A 20,015-nucleotide genomic window follows, 5' to 3' on the forward strand; every position below is an offset into this window, starting at 1 on the left:
GCTGTTTTTTTGTTTTGTTTTGTTTTTTTTTTTGCTCTGTGTGGGTGTGCTTTGCTATGAGATCAGGTTTGTGTCTGTGTCTCTGCATGTATGTGTGGGTGTGGGTGTGTGTGTGTGGGAGGGAGGGGGTTGAGTTAAGGAAGTGTGTGTGTGCTGTGTCATGGACAAAAACAAAAAAAAAAAAAAAAAAAAAAAAAAGGTGGGATTGTAGGAGTTTTGGAGACTTAGAAAGGAGCGTGTCTTGGTTTAACACTGTTGTTTCAGCTTAGCTCGAAGAAAAGCTATTTCCAGATCCACCGAAGAAGAAGAGAAGGGGGCTGAGGAGAAGAAAAAAAATAAGAAAAGAAAAGAGTAGAAAAGAAAAGAGTAGAAAACCATGGAGCGTGAATATTGGGGAAGAGTAAGCACGGAAAGCAGCTCAAGGTTTAATGGGACCGAGTCGGGTGTATCCCACATGGTTAATGGTTGAGTGATCAATGAGCTGGTGTAATTAATACCAAGGATAAGGATGAAATATTGATTAGGGTCTTATACACACACACACGCGCACACACACACACAGTCTCTCTGTGTCTCTGTCTTTTCTTTCTTTCTCTGTCTCTTGCTCTATCTTCCTCAATCTCTCTCCCCCCTCCCTCTTTCTAGTTTTCTCTTTTCTCTTAGATTGAATGCCACCCTCGTCCCATCAGCAGACGCAAATTAGGCAAAATGATTGCTCTGAAATCTACAAAGGCATGCGAAGCGCTATCTTGTCGTTTTACAATACAGCGTCGGATACAGTCAGTTCAAACGAGGCCATTTAAAAGGCGTGTTACGTCCTGTGATGAATTTTGCAGCAGGGCTATTATCTGAGCGATCTCTCACTTGCCGCCTTTTTAGTGCATGTCCCTGCCTCTTTCTCTGTCACGCAGATTGTTAAAAAAATGGCTGTCATGGTGCATCCAGATTTCGGGTTTTCATAATTGATATTTTGGACCTGGTGTGTTATGCATGAGCCACACACCCCCCCCCCTCTTTTTGAGAGTGACGGCTGCTGGCCTCGTGCAATGCCAGTGGTCTGTGAATGCTTGGCCACGGAAAGAAAGGCAGCTTTATAAATGTGGCCATGCCTTTTTTCTGCACGTAGAAGGTTATTGTATTGTGCAGGCAGCAGACTGGGCTTGGATGTTGAAACGTCCAGATTGATTAGTTTGATCCAGCAGCCTTCCTCCAGACTGGCCAACGACTACCCCTGCCCTTCTTGCTTTCACCCTGACTCCATTAGCTATTGATTTCCTTCCTTCAGAAATGCTCAGCAAGGTCAGAGAATCCTTTCAAGTCCTCAACTGTCTGTATTCTTTCTCTCCCTCTCCTGTCCTGCCCTCTCTCCCCTGTTTTCTTTCTTGTTAGTCTCTTCCTTCTAGTCCCTCTCCTCCTCCCTCGCTCGCTCATGCATGCCCGTCACGACCCAGCCTACCTGTGCTGAACAAGATATTCTCTCCTCTGGGGAATTGGGCAGAGGGAGAAAAGGGGAGAAGTGAGGAGAAGGGCATAGAGGTGGATATTGGTGGGGAAACCAAGGTATAGTATTCGCAACAGGAGTCGTGCTGTTGGATTCAGCCCGACACGAATGCTGAAGCCACTGGGGAGCTAAAGACAGGGAACAGGAGACAAACAACAGTATTATATTTCAACTTTGTGTCAGGGTATCAAAGGATTCAGTCCAAAACCTAAGATACTCTGAGGTGCTGGAGTTCTTGGCCTTGTGGTTTGAATGCTGAAAATACATGATTGTTAAAAAAAAAAAAATGAAATGCCTAGATGCTTGAAAGTTTTAAGAAAAATATATCTCCAACTTCCTGTGGAAAAGTTTTTTTTTTTGCAAATGAAGGTGGAACTATAGTGCATGCAGAGTTCATATCTATAGTGCCTGTAAGTACAGTACATTAAATACACACTGTGTGGTTGGGTGTGTGTCTCGCTGCATGCATGTGGGTGTTTGTGTCTGCGTGCGTCCCCCCGCCGTGTGTTCCAGTGTGATCTGGCCATGTTTTTCCGCCGGTGATAGTGTTACCTCAAGGAATCAGCTTGGCTTGCGAGCTCATTCGTTTTCATTTGCACTGCTCAGCTGAAGACTGGAACTGTGTTTGGAAGCCGTTCAACACCCTGCCTGCTTTTTGTAAACAACTTCTATTTGGGCTTAGAGAGGAGAAAGAAAATTTGGTGTGGAACTAAAGAGGTTCAAATGAAGAGACAGGGAGTGTGACAGCAGGATGAAGGGATGGGAGGTTGAAGTTGATGACGGAGGAGTGGAAATTAATTTGCATGTCTTGGATCAACACCAGTACTTAAATTTGGACTGGAAGGTGGGGAAAGGGGGGGATGGGAGGACACCAACACCAAAGGATTAACAAGGGAGATTTAATAATTCTGGTCTAAATTTGTGTGTTTTATAGTCTCTTGCTTTTTTTTTCCACTATAAAATGGTTCTCCCTGACAAATTTTGATTGGTTTGTGAAGGGCAACATGACCCAAATGCAGCTAAGCACATTAGTCTGTCCTTCTGACGAGTGTTGTCCCTCCCATCCATGTATTCCCCGTCACGAAGTTGCCACTCGATATGTTTGAGCTAATTCCTGTAACACCGCTAGACAACCCCTGCCTGCAATAGTGGCTGTAATGAGGATTCAGATGAGGAAGCCAGGAAATGACAGATTTCAGAGCCACGGTCAGGGCTCCCCTTCTGGCCAAAGCTACTAAGCAAATAAACAGCTCATGTCGAGAGCCACATTCATCCACGGAGCAAGAAAGCTGCATTTTACAAGATGAAACGCGATACGTGTCCAAAAGACTGGAACATGTTTTCATTGTTTCCTACAACAAGTGCAAAACAAAAGGCCTAGGAGTAGGGGAAAAAAATGTGTGGGCGATGTAAAATACATAAAAATAGTGTGGGGAAAAAAACAAACAAACACACAAAAAAATTTGGGAAACGTTGCCATTGTTTGTGGTCAGGAGAATTTCAATTTACTTCTCTGCAGGCAGCGTGCATTTTTGTTTCTTTTATGTGTTGCTACAGCTCAGAGTTATGTCTTTTCTCTCCCCTTGAGGCTAATGAATGTGATATACCATGTAAAACGGACTTTAGGCGGTTGAGGCCTCTGCCGTCCAGGTAAACAAAGGCTTCAGAGGCTGTCCACACACACACACACACACACATGGACCAGGCACCGGTCCAGCTCCTCATGCGTTCAGCGGATTACATTTCATCCTGGAGACGGCCGCTTCAAAACCTCGCCGGTTGTTATGCCTACCCCTCCCCCCCCTCGCCACACATAATCGCCGCAGCTTGAAAGAGCCCATAAATCAGCCTACCACAATATATTGTAGGGGGAAAAATGTGTGCCCCTGGCATTTGAGACGGCACAATGCCAACCTATAAGACACCCAATTCGACCCTTTGTATTCAGTATGGGGAAAACACAGAAAGATTGCTTGGTGGTTGGCTCTGAGACGTTGAGAGTGCCCACTCACTCTTTCCCCTCCCTGTTTGTTTGGGTGTGTGGGTTGGTTCATTCTTTGGTTGTTACACTGGGTTTTAAATGTTTACAATGCTATGCCCACACTGGTGCTAACTCTAGTCTTAAATTGAAACGGTGTAACGACGCCATAGCTGTAATTGGTAGCTTTTCCTTGCTCTGTCTCCAATAAGTAGTGCTATTTAGGCAGAGGGGCTGCTCTCACACAAAGCCAAATTTACACGTTTAAGCTTTTGTATTGTAATGCAAAGCGCCCCGAGGGAGGAATCCATGAGCAGCGGAATAAAAGTTAGAGCAGAGAAACAGACAACTCCGAGAGACGACATAGTATTTCATACAAACGTTGCTTTTTACTACAGCCTTTAAATAGCATTGGCTCCACAGCAGGTTCCTTTGTGTTTCTATCCCTGTGGCAGCCAGGCTTTGACATTCCAGGTTCACCCTGAACCAACTAAGTAAGGGTCTTTCTTCACCGATGTCTTTGTTTGCATCGACTTACCATCTTGTTTTTCTCCCTTTGTCAGCAAAGATCAATGTGTTTGAGTTAAAACTGTAGGGTTAGTGTTAAACGGAGGACGCGAGGCATTGATGTTCGGCAGGCTCGTCAGTCAGTCTCAGTCCTGTCCTGGGAGATAAGTCCTATGGCCTGCTTAAGCTGATCGATGGCAGGATCTATACAAACACTCTCCTACACTATTTGCTCCCTTTGTCTTTGTCATTTACTTTGTTTTGGTTTCCCACACCTCCTTCGTATTTGGTTTCTTGTCCTTTCCTTGTCAAACTTTGGAGAAAGTGAAGATAAGTATTAGAGAGCAAAATTAACTGAAAAAGTCGCCGGTCTAAAGCACAGGAGCCACTTGAATGACTTGCATCGAAGAATGCCATCTTTTATAAACACAAGTGTTAATGGTTGAATGGTTTGCTGTTGGTAATATTAAGAACTGCAACATGGCTCATGGTCGTGTTTATTGTACAGTTACCTTGAGTATAGAAACTTACTGCAAACTCAGAATTTTAGAGTTTTTGCTGCAATGATAGATACCTCCCGCCCTTGTTGCATCAAGGCCAAGGCTCATTCTGTCATAAAACATGATGTAGCACATTGAAAATTGCTGCATCATCTCCACCTCCCCCATGGACTGATCCATTGTTGTAATTTTTTTTCTCCACTTCCCCCTCCCTCTATCTCACTCTTTATCTCCATAGCTAAGGTCAAGTCGAAGTGCGCTCCTACATTCTTCGCCTGCGCTAATGGCATCCACTGCATCATCGGACGCTTCCGCTGTAATGGCTTCAGCGACTGTCCTGACGGGAGTGACGAGGAAAACTGCAGTAAGTCTCCCGTGCCAGCCAAATCCGATAATAACTATCTGACTCATCCCATGGTCACCAGATTCAGTCACTGTGTATATCAAGAGATTCTGTCTCCTAATTGTAGCAATCTAAATTACGGTAAATCATCTTGCAGCAGACATGCAGAGCCTAGCAGTGCTTGAAACATCTATACAGCAGCAAAAGATGTAGCCTATATTTTAATGAAAAGAAGATCACATGGGGCACGGGGATCCAGGTGTAGTCGATATTATCAGGGCTGTTGTTTGTCCTCACATGACCTCTTTCCCTGCTCTTTGTATTGCAGTGGGGCAACTTGCAACAAACCAATCACTCTCCATCGTCAGAGGCAGTGTTCCTAGCCTGCAGGCCCCCATGCTCACAAATCTAATCTAGTCATTTAAATGGAGCTTTGGTCTGTGCTCCCAGCACATACTGCGTCACTGCTGTGTAATTGTCTGGATCTTCTCACAAGATAATTCTGCCTCATTTTGCACAAGCTAGAACAAAGGAAAACCAGAACGTGTGTTAAAAAGGAATAGTGGCACTCGGCAGGATTTTTTGATGCCTCTTCTTCTGTTGATTTTCAGTTTGATTTTTATCAGAATCCCCAGATCAAATGCTCTGCTAACTTGCACAGTGATGTACTGTATTTAATTTTTCATTGCTTCTCTGAGAATCCCTCTGAAAGTGGTAATATCCATGTTTTTCTTTTAAATTGGGTCGTATCAAAGTCTTGGAGTTGGGGTGGGACCATAAAATGATACAAAACTAAGTTCTAACAAATTGTGCAAACTACTGTGACAGAATGTTAGTTTTGTGAAGTTGGCGTCTGTACTCGAAGTAAAATGTCTTGTCTAGATCTTCTGGGAAAGAACCCACATAGGTGCTCTTTTTTTCCCCATGAAACTTTGAAACAAACCCTGTGTAACCTCATTTGCTCTCTCCTGTGACCCCTATTCTGTGTTCTGACCCAACCACAGCAGGTAACCCTTTGGTGTGCTCGGAGGCTCGCTTCAAGTGCAGAAATGGCCGCTGTGTGGACCGCAGCTTCCTGTGTAATGGACAGGACAACTGCCAGGATAACAGTGATGAGGAGCACTGCCTGACCACAGCAGGTATGCAAGAAAATCACACACACGACATGGTCATGCATGTAGAAGACACACGTATAGGGCGGGTCTTGCCTTCAGTGCTACTACTACAAGGGTCAGTGTGTCAGGGGAGAGACTTGACACATGGCTCTGCAGAAATCACAAGGGTGCCAAAAGCATATATATAAAAAAAAAGCATCTTTTGAATACACACAAGTTTATGTTGAAATTGCAAATATGTGTGTCTGTTATATGGTCGGCAAGAAGCGGTGCAGATAAAACATGAATATGGACGATAATGTGAAGGAAGATAAAGATTTTTTTTTTTTTAAATAGAAGCTAATTCAATTTCATTATATACTATGTCTCTTCCCAAAGAACGACTGGAATAGACGTTTCAGAATTCCATGACTTTCCCAAAATTCCATGACCCGTGGGAACACTGACAGATGTTCGACACAAATAACAGAGACTGGGAAGGAGGAGGAACAAAGAAACAAAGTGACTTAGCTATTAAGGACAGCAGATGAGAACAGAGACGCTCCTGATCCCTCTGAGCCATCAGACTAGTCTCCCCTCACTGAAATAAATGACTCATTTCAGCAGATGACATTTGACGTTGAAGTCACATCCCAGGAAAGAAGAAGAACAACAACAACAACAACAAAAACAGTCGATATTATAAAATGGTAGCATTAAACTTTCATGACCCCCGGGGAAAAGTTGGACTATTGTCATCGGTAAATGGTAAAAGGATGCAGCAGAGAAAAAGAGTAGAGCAAATATCAATACAGCCAGACAATTGTACTCTATATAACATAAGCACAAGACACAAAATGTGTAGATGTGGGCATATGGTTAACTGGAACTCATCAAAAACTCCAGATGGAGGTACAACAGTGTAGAAAAAAAAAAGGAAAATGTGTGAACTGGTGTCTGTTTTCATGATTCCTATTGTAAACAGAGCATATTGTGGAGGGAGGTAGCATACATTCAGCAAAAAATGTGTCCAGAAATTTTGTGCAGATCCATATGCAGAGATTGTCCCGACATACCATACATAATGTGCAGTGTAACGTCTGCACTGTATGTGACATGAATTAGTTTCCGTGGCTTACAATGTTCTTGTTTACCATCTATTGGGCCATTGAACATGTCTGGTTAATGAAATGATAAAGCAAACAGAGCGCATTGTTGCCTTGCATGCAAAATGTTCAGAAGTGCTCAACCACATGGCAACGGCTTGATAAGGAGAAAAAAAAAAATTAGCTGCTCCTTTCAAATGTATGCCACACCACAAAACCAAGAAAGGTCATGCAAATCTAATTATAAATACCGTGTATGGAGAATTGTGGATCCTAGGTTGTGATTAGGAAAAAAAACACTGACAACCAGCATGTTGAAGTTTTAACATGTTTAAGCAATTACAATACAAGTCAACAGGAATATTTCTAGAGACACGTTGACTGATCGAGCCTCTGAAAGTGTTTGTCTGTTCTCTCCCATAGAAATCAGGTTTGTAAAAGTCAAGTCTATAACTGGACTGATGGAGTTTATCCAGACTAACCCCACAAATGCAAAACATTTGATGAGCGATGAGCTTTGATGAATTGAAACTGTTGACAGATTTCAGAGCTGATGGTAGCTCGCAGGTATTTTGCTTTGTTGCTAAAATGGATAATATGATGACAGAGGAGTTGAAGGAGTCTGTCACTCAACATGTCATCACAGCGGCTGATACTTCTAGAGACATAATTCATCAAAACGTACTCTGCAGGCATTGCTATAAGAGGACACGGCCAAGCCATGAATGGAGCTTTATTCCACAGAGAAATAATGATTTTATTTTTCCATACACTGACAGCACATTAAAGTACATCCCCAATACATTATGCAGCACCTACAAGGAATATTTTTCCATGTTTCCTCTACATTGAGAAGTATTTGATTAATAAGAAACACTAAAAGTTGTATTATTATGACACTGTAAGCTACCAAACTACAAATCTTCACACCTTAGCTGTAAATTTCCACACAAGCCTGTTTTCTAATTCAAAAACCACTAAACACTGTTGCCACAAATTGGACCACCGGGGACTGTTCACTTTATTATCGTTGTCATGCGTAATTATGAGTCGGGAGTTTCATGAACCTTGATTCTTTGAAACTTGTTATTAATTACACTTTATTTTTAGGTATGTGTTTTTGCCTGACTTCACAAAGCCTACACTAGCCTTTTCAGCCCTGACTGTCCCTGCAGTGGGTTTGTCATTACTACACAGCCAATATTTCCTCAAACCCACAGAATTTTATTCTAAATTCCTAGTGGAGATCACAGGGTTTTCAAAGATACTACATATGTCCCGCTTAATTACAGGGAAATGTGTATAAAATGATCATCTAGATATTTTCTGTGTGATGTAATAGTGCAGCCATCATGCAGAAACATCTTGGATTTTAATATTTCACTGAAGCGCTGCAACCAGCATGTACAGGATATGTATGCGACACTGTCATACAATATGGAATACGAACCTACTTAGGGCAAAATTTAAAGGGTATGCTTGGTGGACCAACTCTAAATAGGATACATTAGTGAACAGCAGGTGGGAGTTACGCGCTATGAGATGCTAGTGATGCCAAGAGCTGACACAGCATGATACAGATAGACACGAGCAAATGTAGGTACGTTAAAGCTTAGGATAGCTATATTTTGCTGCCACATGCTTGTGTAGCAGGTACACAGCCATAGTCCACACGTGTAAACAAATTCAGCTTACACAGGCATGTGTTAGCACAACCACATGTAACCTGAGACTGTTTGGATGCGTCGTTAAATCCCAAGTGACAGCCTGCCAACCCTGGTTTCCTAGCTGTTTGGGGAATATTGCTGCTTTCTTGGTGCACGCGTGACAAATGTCACCCTAGTGTCCGCTTATTTTGCAGCTAAAGCCCTGTGCAGCACAGTATAAAGTACAAGTGTTTGGAAGTTGCAAGCTCAGTATTGTGGTGGCCTTCAGAACAGATCAAGGAAGAGAAGCTCACGTTTTTGTTTTTTTTTTTTAGGTTTTTTTTATCATCTTCCCCCGTGCTTTCTCTGTGCAAGGCATTGCTTCGGATTGAATCTCTGCGTGTCTCTCCCATATGAACACACACATACACCTACACTCACCCACCCACACACACACACACATATACACACGTGCACACAAGTACACTCACCTTACATTTCACACTGACTTTGCCTCTTTCTATAATAAGCCCAGACCTGCAGGTGACAGATAAGGCATACAATATCCGCTCTAAGCCACCTGAGCACAGCCTCTCCTCCCTCACTTTCTCCCTACCTCTCCTTTTTGGCACAACCCCTCTTCCCTCGTGCCCATTATTTCTTGTTTTCACCATCTCCACGTTTGCTTCTTCTGTTAGACCAGCCCACACAGCCTATCAGCGCAGAGATCATCACGGCATTTGTAGAATAGCGCTTGGTTATCCTGCCCTAGAGGTGTCAGACAATTAGATCTCCAGTCGCCTGCTCTTGCTTTTTTATCCCTCCAATGTTTTATTTCCTCTCAGTGTGATTTTAAACAATTTCGCGCAGTTAGACATAAACAGAGCCAGACAGGGCTGCTTTTATTGTTTATTGTTTTATTTGATGGGTAATGGATTTTTGGATGAGCGGAGAGGTGGCAAAGTGGCAAGCAGTGTAATGCCGCAATACACGATCATCTATAAATGCAGTGGTGCAATCATTGCACAGAGAGATAGAGGGAGTGGGATAGGGAGCTTGTAAGGGATAGGGGAGATAAAGAAACAGAAAGTGCAACATGTAAGCATAATATAGTGAACTAGAGAGGGAGTGGCATGGAGCAATGAATAGCAATGGGCAGGAAGATGGGGGTAAGCAGCGAGAGACAGGTGATTTGACAGAGAGAGGCAGGGATTTGGATAGACCTGAGAGAGGGGTGAGATAAGCCAGAGACGATGAGAGCAGCATCCATCTCAAGTCGAGCCCCGAGGCCATGTATTGTAGCTCTGGAAACAGAAATGACATGAAAGCTAGTGTAGCAAAAGCTCAACTTCCCTTTCCTCTCCCCGGTCTGCATGTATGCTTATGGCAGGGGACACAGGGTGCAGTGATGGAGTGCGTGTTTGCCCCCTACAAAAGAATTGTTGTCGAAACACAGCCTGAGGGCACACAAGACTCGGCCAGATGCTGAGGGAACCCTCACTGAGAACAGTAGATCCGCTCTGCATATTCAAGGATCTACACACACACACACACAAAAACAAAACATACCCACACACTGCAGCTCATGGGGATTGCTCTGCATATTTAATTGCAAAACATAACTCCATAACCTCCAGAAGAAACTTTATCAAGGTCGCTGACATGACTAGGTTTTAGGCGCCGATGCTAAAGTGATGAGCGCAGCAGTGGATGCTTTTAAAAAGTGGTTAAGAGTCCCAGCAGAATAATTTAAGATAAGTAATTGATTTAAAATGTACACATCAACGTCTCTCATTACCCATTAATTAACATTGCGAGACAAAGAGTGTCAGATGGCATGGTGACTGTGGGAGAGATAGCGATTAATTCTCACGTCTCCTCTATCTCAAAGTGGCTCCCTCTTGGCCTTTTCTCCACTGAAGTTGTTCTGAGAGAGAGACAGAGAGAGAGAGAGAGAGAGGGGGACAGGGAGAGAGGGAGAGAGGCAGAGAGCGAGGGTGAGTTGTAGTGATGTGTAGGTAAGAACAGAGGGCCCGATGATGGTTTTAGGGCTTTGAAAGCTCTCAACTGGCTTTGTGTATTTTTAAAGATAAGGCATACTTTGTATGATCACAAGCATCAAAGGCTTTTGATCTGGCAAATGCATGTGACTGTGTGAGCGCGTGTGTGTGTGTGTGTGTGTTTGTGTGTGTGTGTGTGTGTGTGGTGTGTGGTGTGGTGTGGTGTGGTGTGCAAACATTTGCATTTGAGTTCTCTCAGAGGACAACAGACACACAAATACTTTGAAATCCCCTGAGGTACTAGTCGCAGTAACATGTAAAGGAGAAAAAAACATGTTTATTTATTTTTAACCAGGTAAAATCCTCAAATTTCATCTCCAAGAGAAACCTGGCTGAGAAGGCAGTATAAAAGAAGAATACATCAAAATTACAAACAAGGACAACAAAGAAAGGACAACAAGCAGTTCATCAGTTATACATGAACATTCATGTAAAGCTTAAAAAACAACTGAAATGTGCCTAATACACCTAAAATACACTTGATTTAAAACCTCATAATGTTTAAAGAATAAATCAGTCACAAACAAAGACCCAGGTCCTTTAAAATTGAAAAAAAAAAATGACCATAGGATATAAAATCCTTGACTCTGTCATGCAACTTTTTTGTTCCCTAGAATAAAACAGAATAATGAAATTTAATTAGCCACCCTGTAGGGAGTGCCAAGTGGAGGGGTCAGCGTGCTTAAAAGCTTTTTTCCCCCCAGTTCTGTCCGGACATCTGCAGGAAGTCCTGAGTTGTGCTGTATCATCAGCTTGTGATAGCTTGCTGTATCGCAAGAAAGACGTCTGCCCTCCCTACAACATCTCCCTTTTTCCTCCATTTATTTTAATCTCAGTGATATACTTGTCCAAATAAAAGCTAAAAAAAATCCTTGAAAACAGTGAGGAGTGCACAGCATGCGGTTTGCAAACACACTGAAACAACTTCCACTAGGTTCTCGCCTTGAATCAAAGTGCTTCAATTCCACAGGCCTAGTATGTTCGGAAATGTTGATGTTCAGCTCACATCTTTGAACATACAGTATTTATGCTGTCAGGGTAAGCATTTAACGTGTGATTTAAAACCCAGCCACGCTTTCTGCTCAAGGGTATCACATATCATTCTCACGGTTAATCCTTTGTTTACCGCATGTCTCATTACATACCTTATATTATGTGCAATTTGTTATGTCCAGCCAATTTGTAATGTCCAGACCGTCTCACAGCTGTCTAAAGACCACTCATGCAGACCACATCCTGTGTGGCTCAGGAAACAGGACTGTCACAACACATTTTTTGTCACATTATGGGTCTGCCAGTGACCCCATCAGTGTAATCATTGGCCTACAGGTCCTCGGAGAACTGTCATTCAGCCAATTAGAGCTGAGAGAACCACAGAGCGAGAGGTTGGGCAGCGGGCTGACAATTTACATTAGGCTGCTACATGACTGCACTGTCAACACATTGGCAGCAGGCATCAGCCACTGCTCTGATTGGTAAAGATGAGGCTACCTCAATACACATGGTCCACCATCAGCTAAATTAGTGGTGCTCAAACTTTTTCTGCACAACATCACCGTGTGTAATTATGGAAACTTGCCAAACCATTTTGTACATTTTGATAAGCTTCTTAACGAGAATAACTTGCTTCCAGGGTTCCTGTCAAGGGAATCAGAGGTAGCACAGCAATGCCAGTCCAAGTAAAAACACAAAGGTGCCCATTAGCTTCTCTCTGTTTCCCCCTCGGATAATGTGCATTCCTAAGATGCATTCAGCATGACACATGACAATGAGGAGGTTTAACCCTCTGGTTTGTGTCTGGAGCATTCTCTCCCTGAGAAGTCAAATCCATCGTGTTAAACTCCGGGGATGCTCCCCTCCCACAGGGAGTAATCTGCAGCTTTCTATTTGTTATATCCTCCTAAGGCTGTGTAAGAACTACTGGATAGATCCACTTGCACTGCATCTGCTGTTTTGCATAAGCACTACAGTATGTATGCGGCAACCTGTCCTTACAGCCCTTCCATTTAAAGGGCTAATAAACTGCAGTAATTTAGCCAGGCCTGTATATACAGTGACGGTTCGTTGACATCTAGCAGTAATTCCTCCCTCACCATTAGTGTCCCTAGTAAACTAGACATTAGTATATAGCGTCAGTCTGATATATAGACAGAACAAAGAATGCCAGAGTGATTAAAAGTCCCCCAGTCGGTGCTCACAGTTGGTATCCTTTTAGCTCACTAATAGATTTTCAAACAGCCACGTCCTCTCCATTGATTCCTGTCAGGGTTTGGGGCCAAATAATACAGGTGCTATAGATTAAAATGACAAGTTAATCCATGTGAATTTTTCATGGTGGAGGTGTGTGCAGAGCTGAGGTGTTGGTCTGTTCATGCCCCTCGTCATTAGCACTCAGAGAGCTGGCAGAGAGAGAAAGGTGTGGGAGGGAGCGTAAAATTGTGGAGGGGGATATAATGGCAGTAGACTGAGATGTGGGAGTGGAATGTAATAGTGCCAGTTTATCAGAGCCAACGCACACTTGACAGGCGCAAATAGGGGAGGTTGCACATGTCACCGCCCATGGATTTGAACTCAGGAAAAGTTTCAGTTTTTTTTGCTTTTGTCAGCCTAAGGCATGTTCACAACCCAGTGTTGAGGGGCCCTCATCTGATTGGCCTGCCAGAGAAAAGGGCCAGGCAGTTGGCGAAATGTTGTATTCTTATAGCTGCTGTTGGCAGCATTCCAGCATGTGTGTTTTGGGAGGGGGAGGGGGAAGGGGAGGGCATAGCTTTCTGTGTCCTTGATGTAAAATTTGCAGGTTCATGTATTGTCCTCTCCGGTGGAGTATTTTTTATTGCCAAGTCCGGTAATAGCATTCAGTATTTGAGTGCAACTTCACTGATTATATTACCATTGTACTTGTGATCGTGCAAAGATGAAAAGATTATTCAAATTTATGTGTTTGCGCACCCACGTGTTGTGTGCTTTCCAAGTCTTCTTGTGAGTGTTTTGTTGTCAGTTTTATTGGAGAATAATTATCTATTTATTTAATTGCCCTCTCATGCCTCACCTTCCTCCACTCACCAAGGCTGCTTGTCAGTTCTTATGGAGCTCCTGTTGAACAGGGGCCTCATTTCCATTGGCTATGCCCACAGAGTGGGGCCCTCTCGGGACCTGAGTCTGCATGAGTTACCACCGTCCTTGCATCAGAACCAGCCAGCCCTCGCTGTCCAAGCTCCCGGAAATTAAGAGCATTTCTCTCCTATGACCATCCTCATTCAGTCGCCATGGTGATGGTGGTCAAGTGACAACCCGCACCCACACACTTGAACAGGAATTTCACTCAGGACAAAAGCTCCGCTGTTCCTATTGGATTGTGTTGTACTTGCATTAGGTGTGCATTTGTGCATGTTTATGTGTGATGTTTTTGTGAGCGTAGACACTGAGAGATGCATAGATAGACTTCTATGACTTCTAGACTTCTATATACTCGCCACTCTTCTTAAGCTTGTCCCTGCCACTTTGATAGCTTTTTAGCTTGGTGAATCCCAAGAAAGTCTAGCATTTAGACATAATATAACATGAGCATCAATCCTGGTTTAGTCGGCTTGCTCGGTAATGGCAGAGTGCCAGCACAAAAACATTGAATTATGGTCTCCAGTCTGATTTTGAACGATTAGATTATTTAATTGATGCCATAAAATGTTAAACCCTATAGGCTAAGGAAGAAGGTTATTAGCTTACTGATGTGTGCTGTTACAAGCATTAGATTTGCATTAGAGTGTGCTGGGTCTGGCCTCGACTGCAACATTTCCCTGCTTCGTCGACACTTGGCTTGAAAGAAGCGCCCCTTCCTGGCCCCCTGGTACACACTCAATTCGTTGGTTGGCGGCAGAGAGGAGGTGAGATCACCATGTGAAGTGTGTGCTTAAATAGAGCTTTGGAGTGCTCTCTCTCTCTCTCTCTCTCTCTCTCTCTCTCTCTCTCTCTCTCAGTGCCTCTCTTTCCATTTCAGCCACTCTGCATCTAAATTATGCCGGTCCTTTTACCCCCACTCTGCTCACAATACCGTAGCTGTTTTGGAAGGGTGTGCCTGCCGAGTCTGCATTGTGCAAACTCCAATGAGGCTGACAGGGTCATAATTCTGTTGAACATCACATTAAAAAGCAAAAAAAAAACAAGGTCAACACTACTTGCTAATCATCCCAGCTACAGTTGCCAATCACTGCAAAGCGGTAGCAGATACTTGGGCTGCTTTGCAAAAGCTGAGAGATAATTAGGCTTAATATGTTTAGTGTGCAATAAAGTTAACTTAATATAAGACAAATTGAATTACACTAACTAGTTTTTGATTTTTTTTTAGAATGTCCCCATAAGTTTGATTTACAGACTTTTTTTTTTATCTCTGTTGGCTCTTCATTGCCCAAGACGATCTGAAAATGCTGTTTTCGCACTTTTAAATCACAGCAAGTTAAAAATGAAGAAAATTATGGAGCCAGAGTTAAGAGGTGAGCTGGATATGAATTCATTCTCTTGGATAGCTTTGATGAATGTTGGAGGAATTGAGATACTTTCAGAGATGGTTATGTGCCCAGAACTCAATTTAATTTCCTCACACATTTTTTTTTCTTCTATATCATCGTTTCTTCAGGCATGTCTAATGCACCCATCCATAAGTAGCAGAGTCACTTAAGTCTAATCTCTAAAGACCTGGTTTTACAGTGTTATATGCACATCATATAGGGTTGGAGGAGCCGTGTTTTACAGCAGCTGCACAGTGTGTGAACAAACACCTCTGCCATCAGATAATGAATTGCATCTTGCCAAAGGGCATACTTTCAGCATTGATCCCAATAAACAGCACTGCTATTCGTTACTAAACCCCTCTAAACCACTAGCTGGTCAGGTTGCTAGGGCCTGGCTGTGGTGGTTGTATTTTAATCTATTCAAGATCACAAAGCACACCTTCCTGCAGGGCAGCATCTTTCCCCGCTGCCAAATACTGCAATATTATTACATGCATGATTTCCTCATGATGTGCATTTATATATAGTCCCACAGTAAAAATGCCAGCACTACTCATTATTAGGAGACAGTGTTATCCAGGCGTATACATGCACTAATGTGGTGTGCAGCTATTGAGAGTAAACAGTATGAGTGATGCATGAGGTGTCTGTCAGCCCATCGTATAATGGGCCAGGTTATTTTCCAAAATGTGTTTTCTGACAATGCCAAGTGGGTGCATTCACCCATCATAAAGTGCAGCTGAAGGTATTGCGAGACAGACAAAAGGCCATGGCAATTATATGTGTGTGTGATGGAATGCAGATGTGCTTGTTTGTGTGCTGACAGTGGTGTCACAAGAGTGTGTGTGTGTGTGTACTCGGGCTACTCGTGAGCATGTATGTGTGTGTGTGTGTGTGTGTGTGTGTGTATCCATCAGGGAAATCCAAAAAGAAGGAAGGCTTAAGTGGAACGAAGGGAGAAGAGTGCCCTGGAGAGAGAAAAGAGGGATTGCATGTCAGAGAGTGCGAGAGAGAGAAATGTGAGAGGACGGGGGTAAGGAGATAGAATACGGGATGAAAAAGAGCAAAATGTGAGTGTGATGAAAACGATGGAGCGGAAGAGGGAGGGAAAGCGCGAGGGAGAGAGCAATAGAGAGAGAAAGGAAGGCTGATGGAGACGAGGGATTAGGGAGAGTGGCAAAGCCATTGAGAAAAAAGATAAAACCCTCTGGATTCATTGTGTAGAGACAGACAGGGGGAATCGAAGGGAAGGAGAGAGGAGAGGAGAGGAGAGGAGAGGAGGGAGACAGATGGAAGCAGTAGTTGAGGAAGGGGTCACGGGTGAAGGCGGAGAGAGGGAAATCACTGAGGGGTGTAAGCAGAGGAACTGAGGGGAGAAAAAGATGAGAAGGTAAGCAGGAAGGACGATGTCTAGAGAGATGGGAATAAGCAGGCAGAGACCTGAGAGAGACAGTTTGCAAAGGTAAGAGGAGGGGAGGAGGGGGGGAGCGCAGGGGAACAGGGAATGGAAGAACAGAGTGAGCGATCAGGATGAGCAGATTGAAGTCGAGGCAGAGCGGTGAGGTGGGAGCGAAACAAACAAAAGAAGCACCGAGACAACAGGAGAAAAGTATGAGAGGGTGAAAACAGGAAACAAAATGGAGAACGGGATGGGAGGGTGGGGTGTGATAGGAGGAGCTAGAGGAGATAAAGGACAGGATATGAGATTTTGGAGGCGGTGGGGGGGTCATTCTTGAGGCTCAGACTGAATCGGGGGCCTGGATTAGTCCCTGCATGCAACACTGCTCTCGTTTGTGGTAATTACTGGACTCTGCACCGTCTTTCTCTGCTGCTGTCTATTTTTTTCCCTCTCTCTCTCTCTCTCTCTCTCTTTCTGTCTTCTTCTCTCAGCTCACGTAACATCAACTTTCCATCAGCGTCTCTCAATTTTGGCGTTTCGCTCCAATCTCCACCCTTTCTTCCTCGCTTCTTACCGTATCACCTCCTCATACCCCACTGTCTTGTCTCCTCTCATCATCACTTTGCCTCCTCTCGCCTCTGTTCTCTGCTCTCGTCTCCTCCGGCAGTCCTGTGGTCGCTTTGTTCAGAGGGGCGAGGCTTAAATGCAACACTTGAAATGATAATTCTGCTCAGCTCCTATGGTGCTGTTTTTTTTTTTTTTTTTTTTTGTACTTTTATCCTCCCTGCTAACACCCGCTTTCTTCTTTTTTTTCTCTCCCCATCTCTCTCTCGTACCCATCGTCTCTCTTTATGTTGTTCCCATTGTATAGTACAGTAATATGGACACATACATGCCAGAGGGAGGTTATAAATATGCTGGAGAAGTGAACATGAGGATGGGGAAGAAAAAGAAGCATGAGCGAGCAAGGGGGGGGGGAAAGGGAATTATAGAAAGACATTTTCATCATGTGTTTCACCTCTGGTCCTTCCCTAAAGCAGCTTTGTTTGGGCAGGAAGATGTGCAGAAAGCAAGGACAAGTGTGCCTGCAGGACAAATGGGTATACAGAACTGCGGTGTATGTGGGCTGCAGGGCGCTGAGAATAATACAGCAGAGAGAAAGAGAAACTGAGAGGAGAGTATTTAGTACACACCAAAACAGAACACACCAAGAAAAACCAAGATTCCCTTTTACTGGAGAAAAGTCCTGTTTTGACTTCGACTAAAATAAACAGCATCAGATGGAGGTTTTTGTTAGTTGATAGACTGCAATAAAAAACTTATGCAAATGTGAAATAGTCCATTGATAGCCAATGTGGAAGTCTGTCATTGTGCATCTGTCCTGCAGCTTTCCTGAATTGGTTATGCAGTTTTTTGTTTTTTTTTTTGAGGCGGGGTAATGATGCTTTTCGGTGGAGAGTTGCTGTGTCTTTAATGGACAGCGTTCACTGACTTCATTTTGGAGGCACAATTCACTTTAATTTTTGGCAGTTTCCTTTACTCGTGAATAAATGGTGCTGTATCTACAGCATTTAGCTTTTTTTTTTTTTTTTTTTTTTTTTTTTTTAGGTCTCTTTCCAAATCTTCAAAATGGACCCACTTGTGTGTGTTTAGTGCTTGGGACTGGCTGTTGCCATCACAGTTGGCTGCTTGGCTGTCATGCTTGTCACATGTCGTGCCAGGCTGCAATAACTGTGTCGCAATGGAAGGAGAAAATTTTCATTGTTTCCCGTCTCATGAAGAGAGATGTGACTGTTGCCTAGCAGCTAATAGGAGCGAGGGATCAGTGGCTACCCAGTAAAACTTTGTGGCACTGCAGAAATGTTTTCATCTTTGCTATGAGTGCCTCAGATATTATGTTTGAGTAGTCCATATTATGAGCTGTATTATTACAGTTATCGGCTGTGACTCATATCCTCTCACTGGGTTTCACTTGTAGCCAAGCACAGGTGTGTGTCGTAGCACAATGTTGTTGTACCACATTAGGCCTCAAGAAGTGAAAAAAATCTAATTTGTGGAATCTGCCTCATGAAAAATATATTACAAGTTTTTTTTTTTTTTTTTCTGAATACTATTACTAACCTGAATCTCAAAACAAGTATTGAAAATGTTTTTTTTTTTTTTTTTTTGTAACAAAGTCACAATAAACATTACATTTACCACAGATGATGAGGTTCTTGTGTGGGCCAATCAGTTGCTTTGTTCTGAGATGACATTGTAAGTTCCCCTTGAGTCAATCAGTGTATTTTTGAATGCTGGAATTCACCAGTGAGGCGCATATTTTCAGGTTTGGTCAAAACTGGTGTCACTGGCTGGTAGAGATACCATGTGCGGCACATAGATTAGTGAAGATATTACTATTACCAACAAGGAAAGGAATTTTGTCTTGCCCTCCATAGGCTAACCAGCGAGTTTTAAAATGCCAGAATGGAGCAATGAGACGCCTCTTCCCCTTTAATTTATTTAAAAGTGCAGTCTGTCACACTAAATGCTCCATGATGCCATCCTAGAGCAAAAATGGAGGAAAATCTCAAGTCTAACAGATGTCAGAAAATGTCATTAAGCATCCAGTCAACACAAATACAAATATATTACCTACTGAATTGTTCATATTTGAAAGTAAACTAGCACTGAATGATGAAAACACTTCACAGTAACTAGCAGTGTGGATTTCACTCAGGTTGTCCAAAGATTATTTTCCATGCAGTGCTCGCTAATCCATCTGGATCTGTGTGTGTACGAGATGCAGCTGGTGTATCTGTGCTTAATAAATCTGGTTTATAGAGTAAGAGCTCTGTTTTGAACACACTTCATTGCTTTGTCAACCAAGACAGGGACCCAACATGCTGATGGGAAGCATATGCACAGTGGAAAGGGTCTCTAGCCATGACAGTGCATCGCTTAGAGTTTCATACCCTATTCCACCATGAACCAAGCGCATTACAGATTCAGCTTTAAAGTTTAATAAACTATGTCTGTGTGCCGCGGTGTCTCAGATGAAGACACAGACGCACCGGAAACAGTCCATCGTCCCTCCCCTGATTTTATTGTTTCTGACAAAATGGGAGCAAATGGTATGTTTTGCATGAGATTCAAGACATGACACATTAATGCATGACTTCTTCAGGCAGCCATGGTGAGCCAATTATCATATCAGTCCTTCTGACTGAGCCGCGGGGTTTTCAGTTTGATCCACACTCAAAGGAAAGAGGTTCATATAATGTGGCTCCCTGCATCATAAGTGACGTCTGAATCAACTTTGACACTCTACAAACTCTTTGTGCTGGGATACACTGTGCGCAGATCAGAAAATCCTAAAGTTTCCTTCATTTTAATC

The 20,015-nt window shown here is 43.2% G+C and overlaps 1 protein-coding gene across 2 annotated transcripts in view; it reads left to right on the forward strand.

Annotated features, from left to right (window-relative positions):
* The window catches only part of ldlrad3 (low density lipoprotein receptor class A domain containing 3), a 76,520-nt gene that overhangs the window by 33,589 nt on the left and 22,916 nt on the right, over nt 1-20,015 (forward strand). For both annotated transcript variants that reach the window (XM_030054610.1, XM_030054611.1), the window contains exons 3-4: nt 4,725-4,850; nt 5,834-5,968. In XM_030054610.1, coding sequence (XP_029910470.1) covers nt 4,725-4,850; nt 5,834-5,968 — 261 coding nt within the window. The remainder of the gene's footprint in view (nt 1-4,724; nt 4,851-5,833; nt 5,969-20,015) is intronic.

This window comes from Myripristis murdjan, chromosome 6 (assembly GCF_902150065.1).
Source record: "Myripristis murdjan chromosome 6, fMyrMur1.1, whole genome shotgun sequence".
Lineage (NCBI taxonomy): Eukaryota > Metazoa > Chordata > Actinopteri > Holocentriformes > Holocentridae > Myripristis > Myripristis murdjan.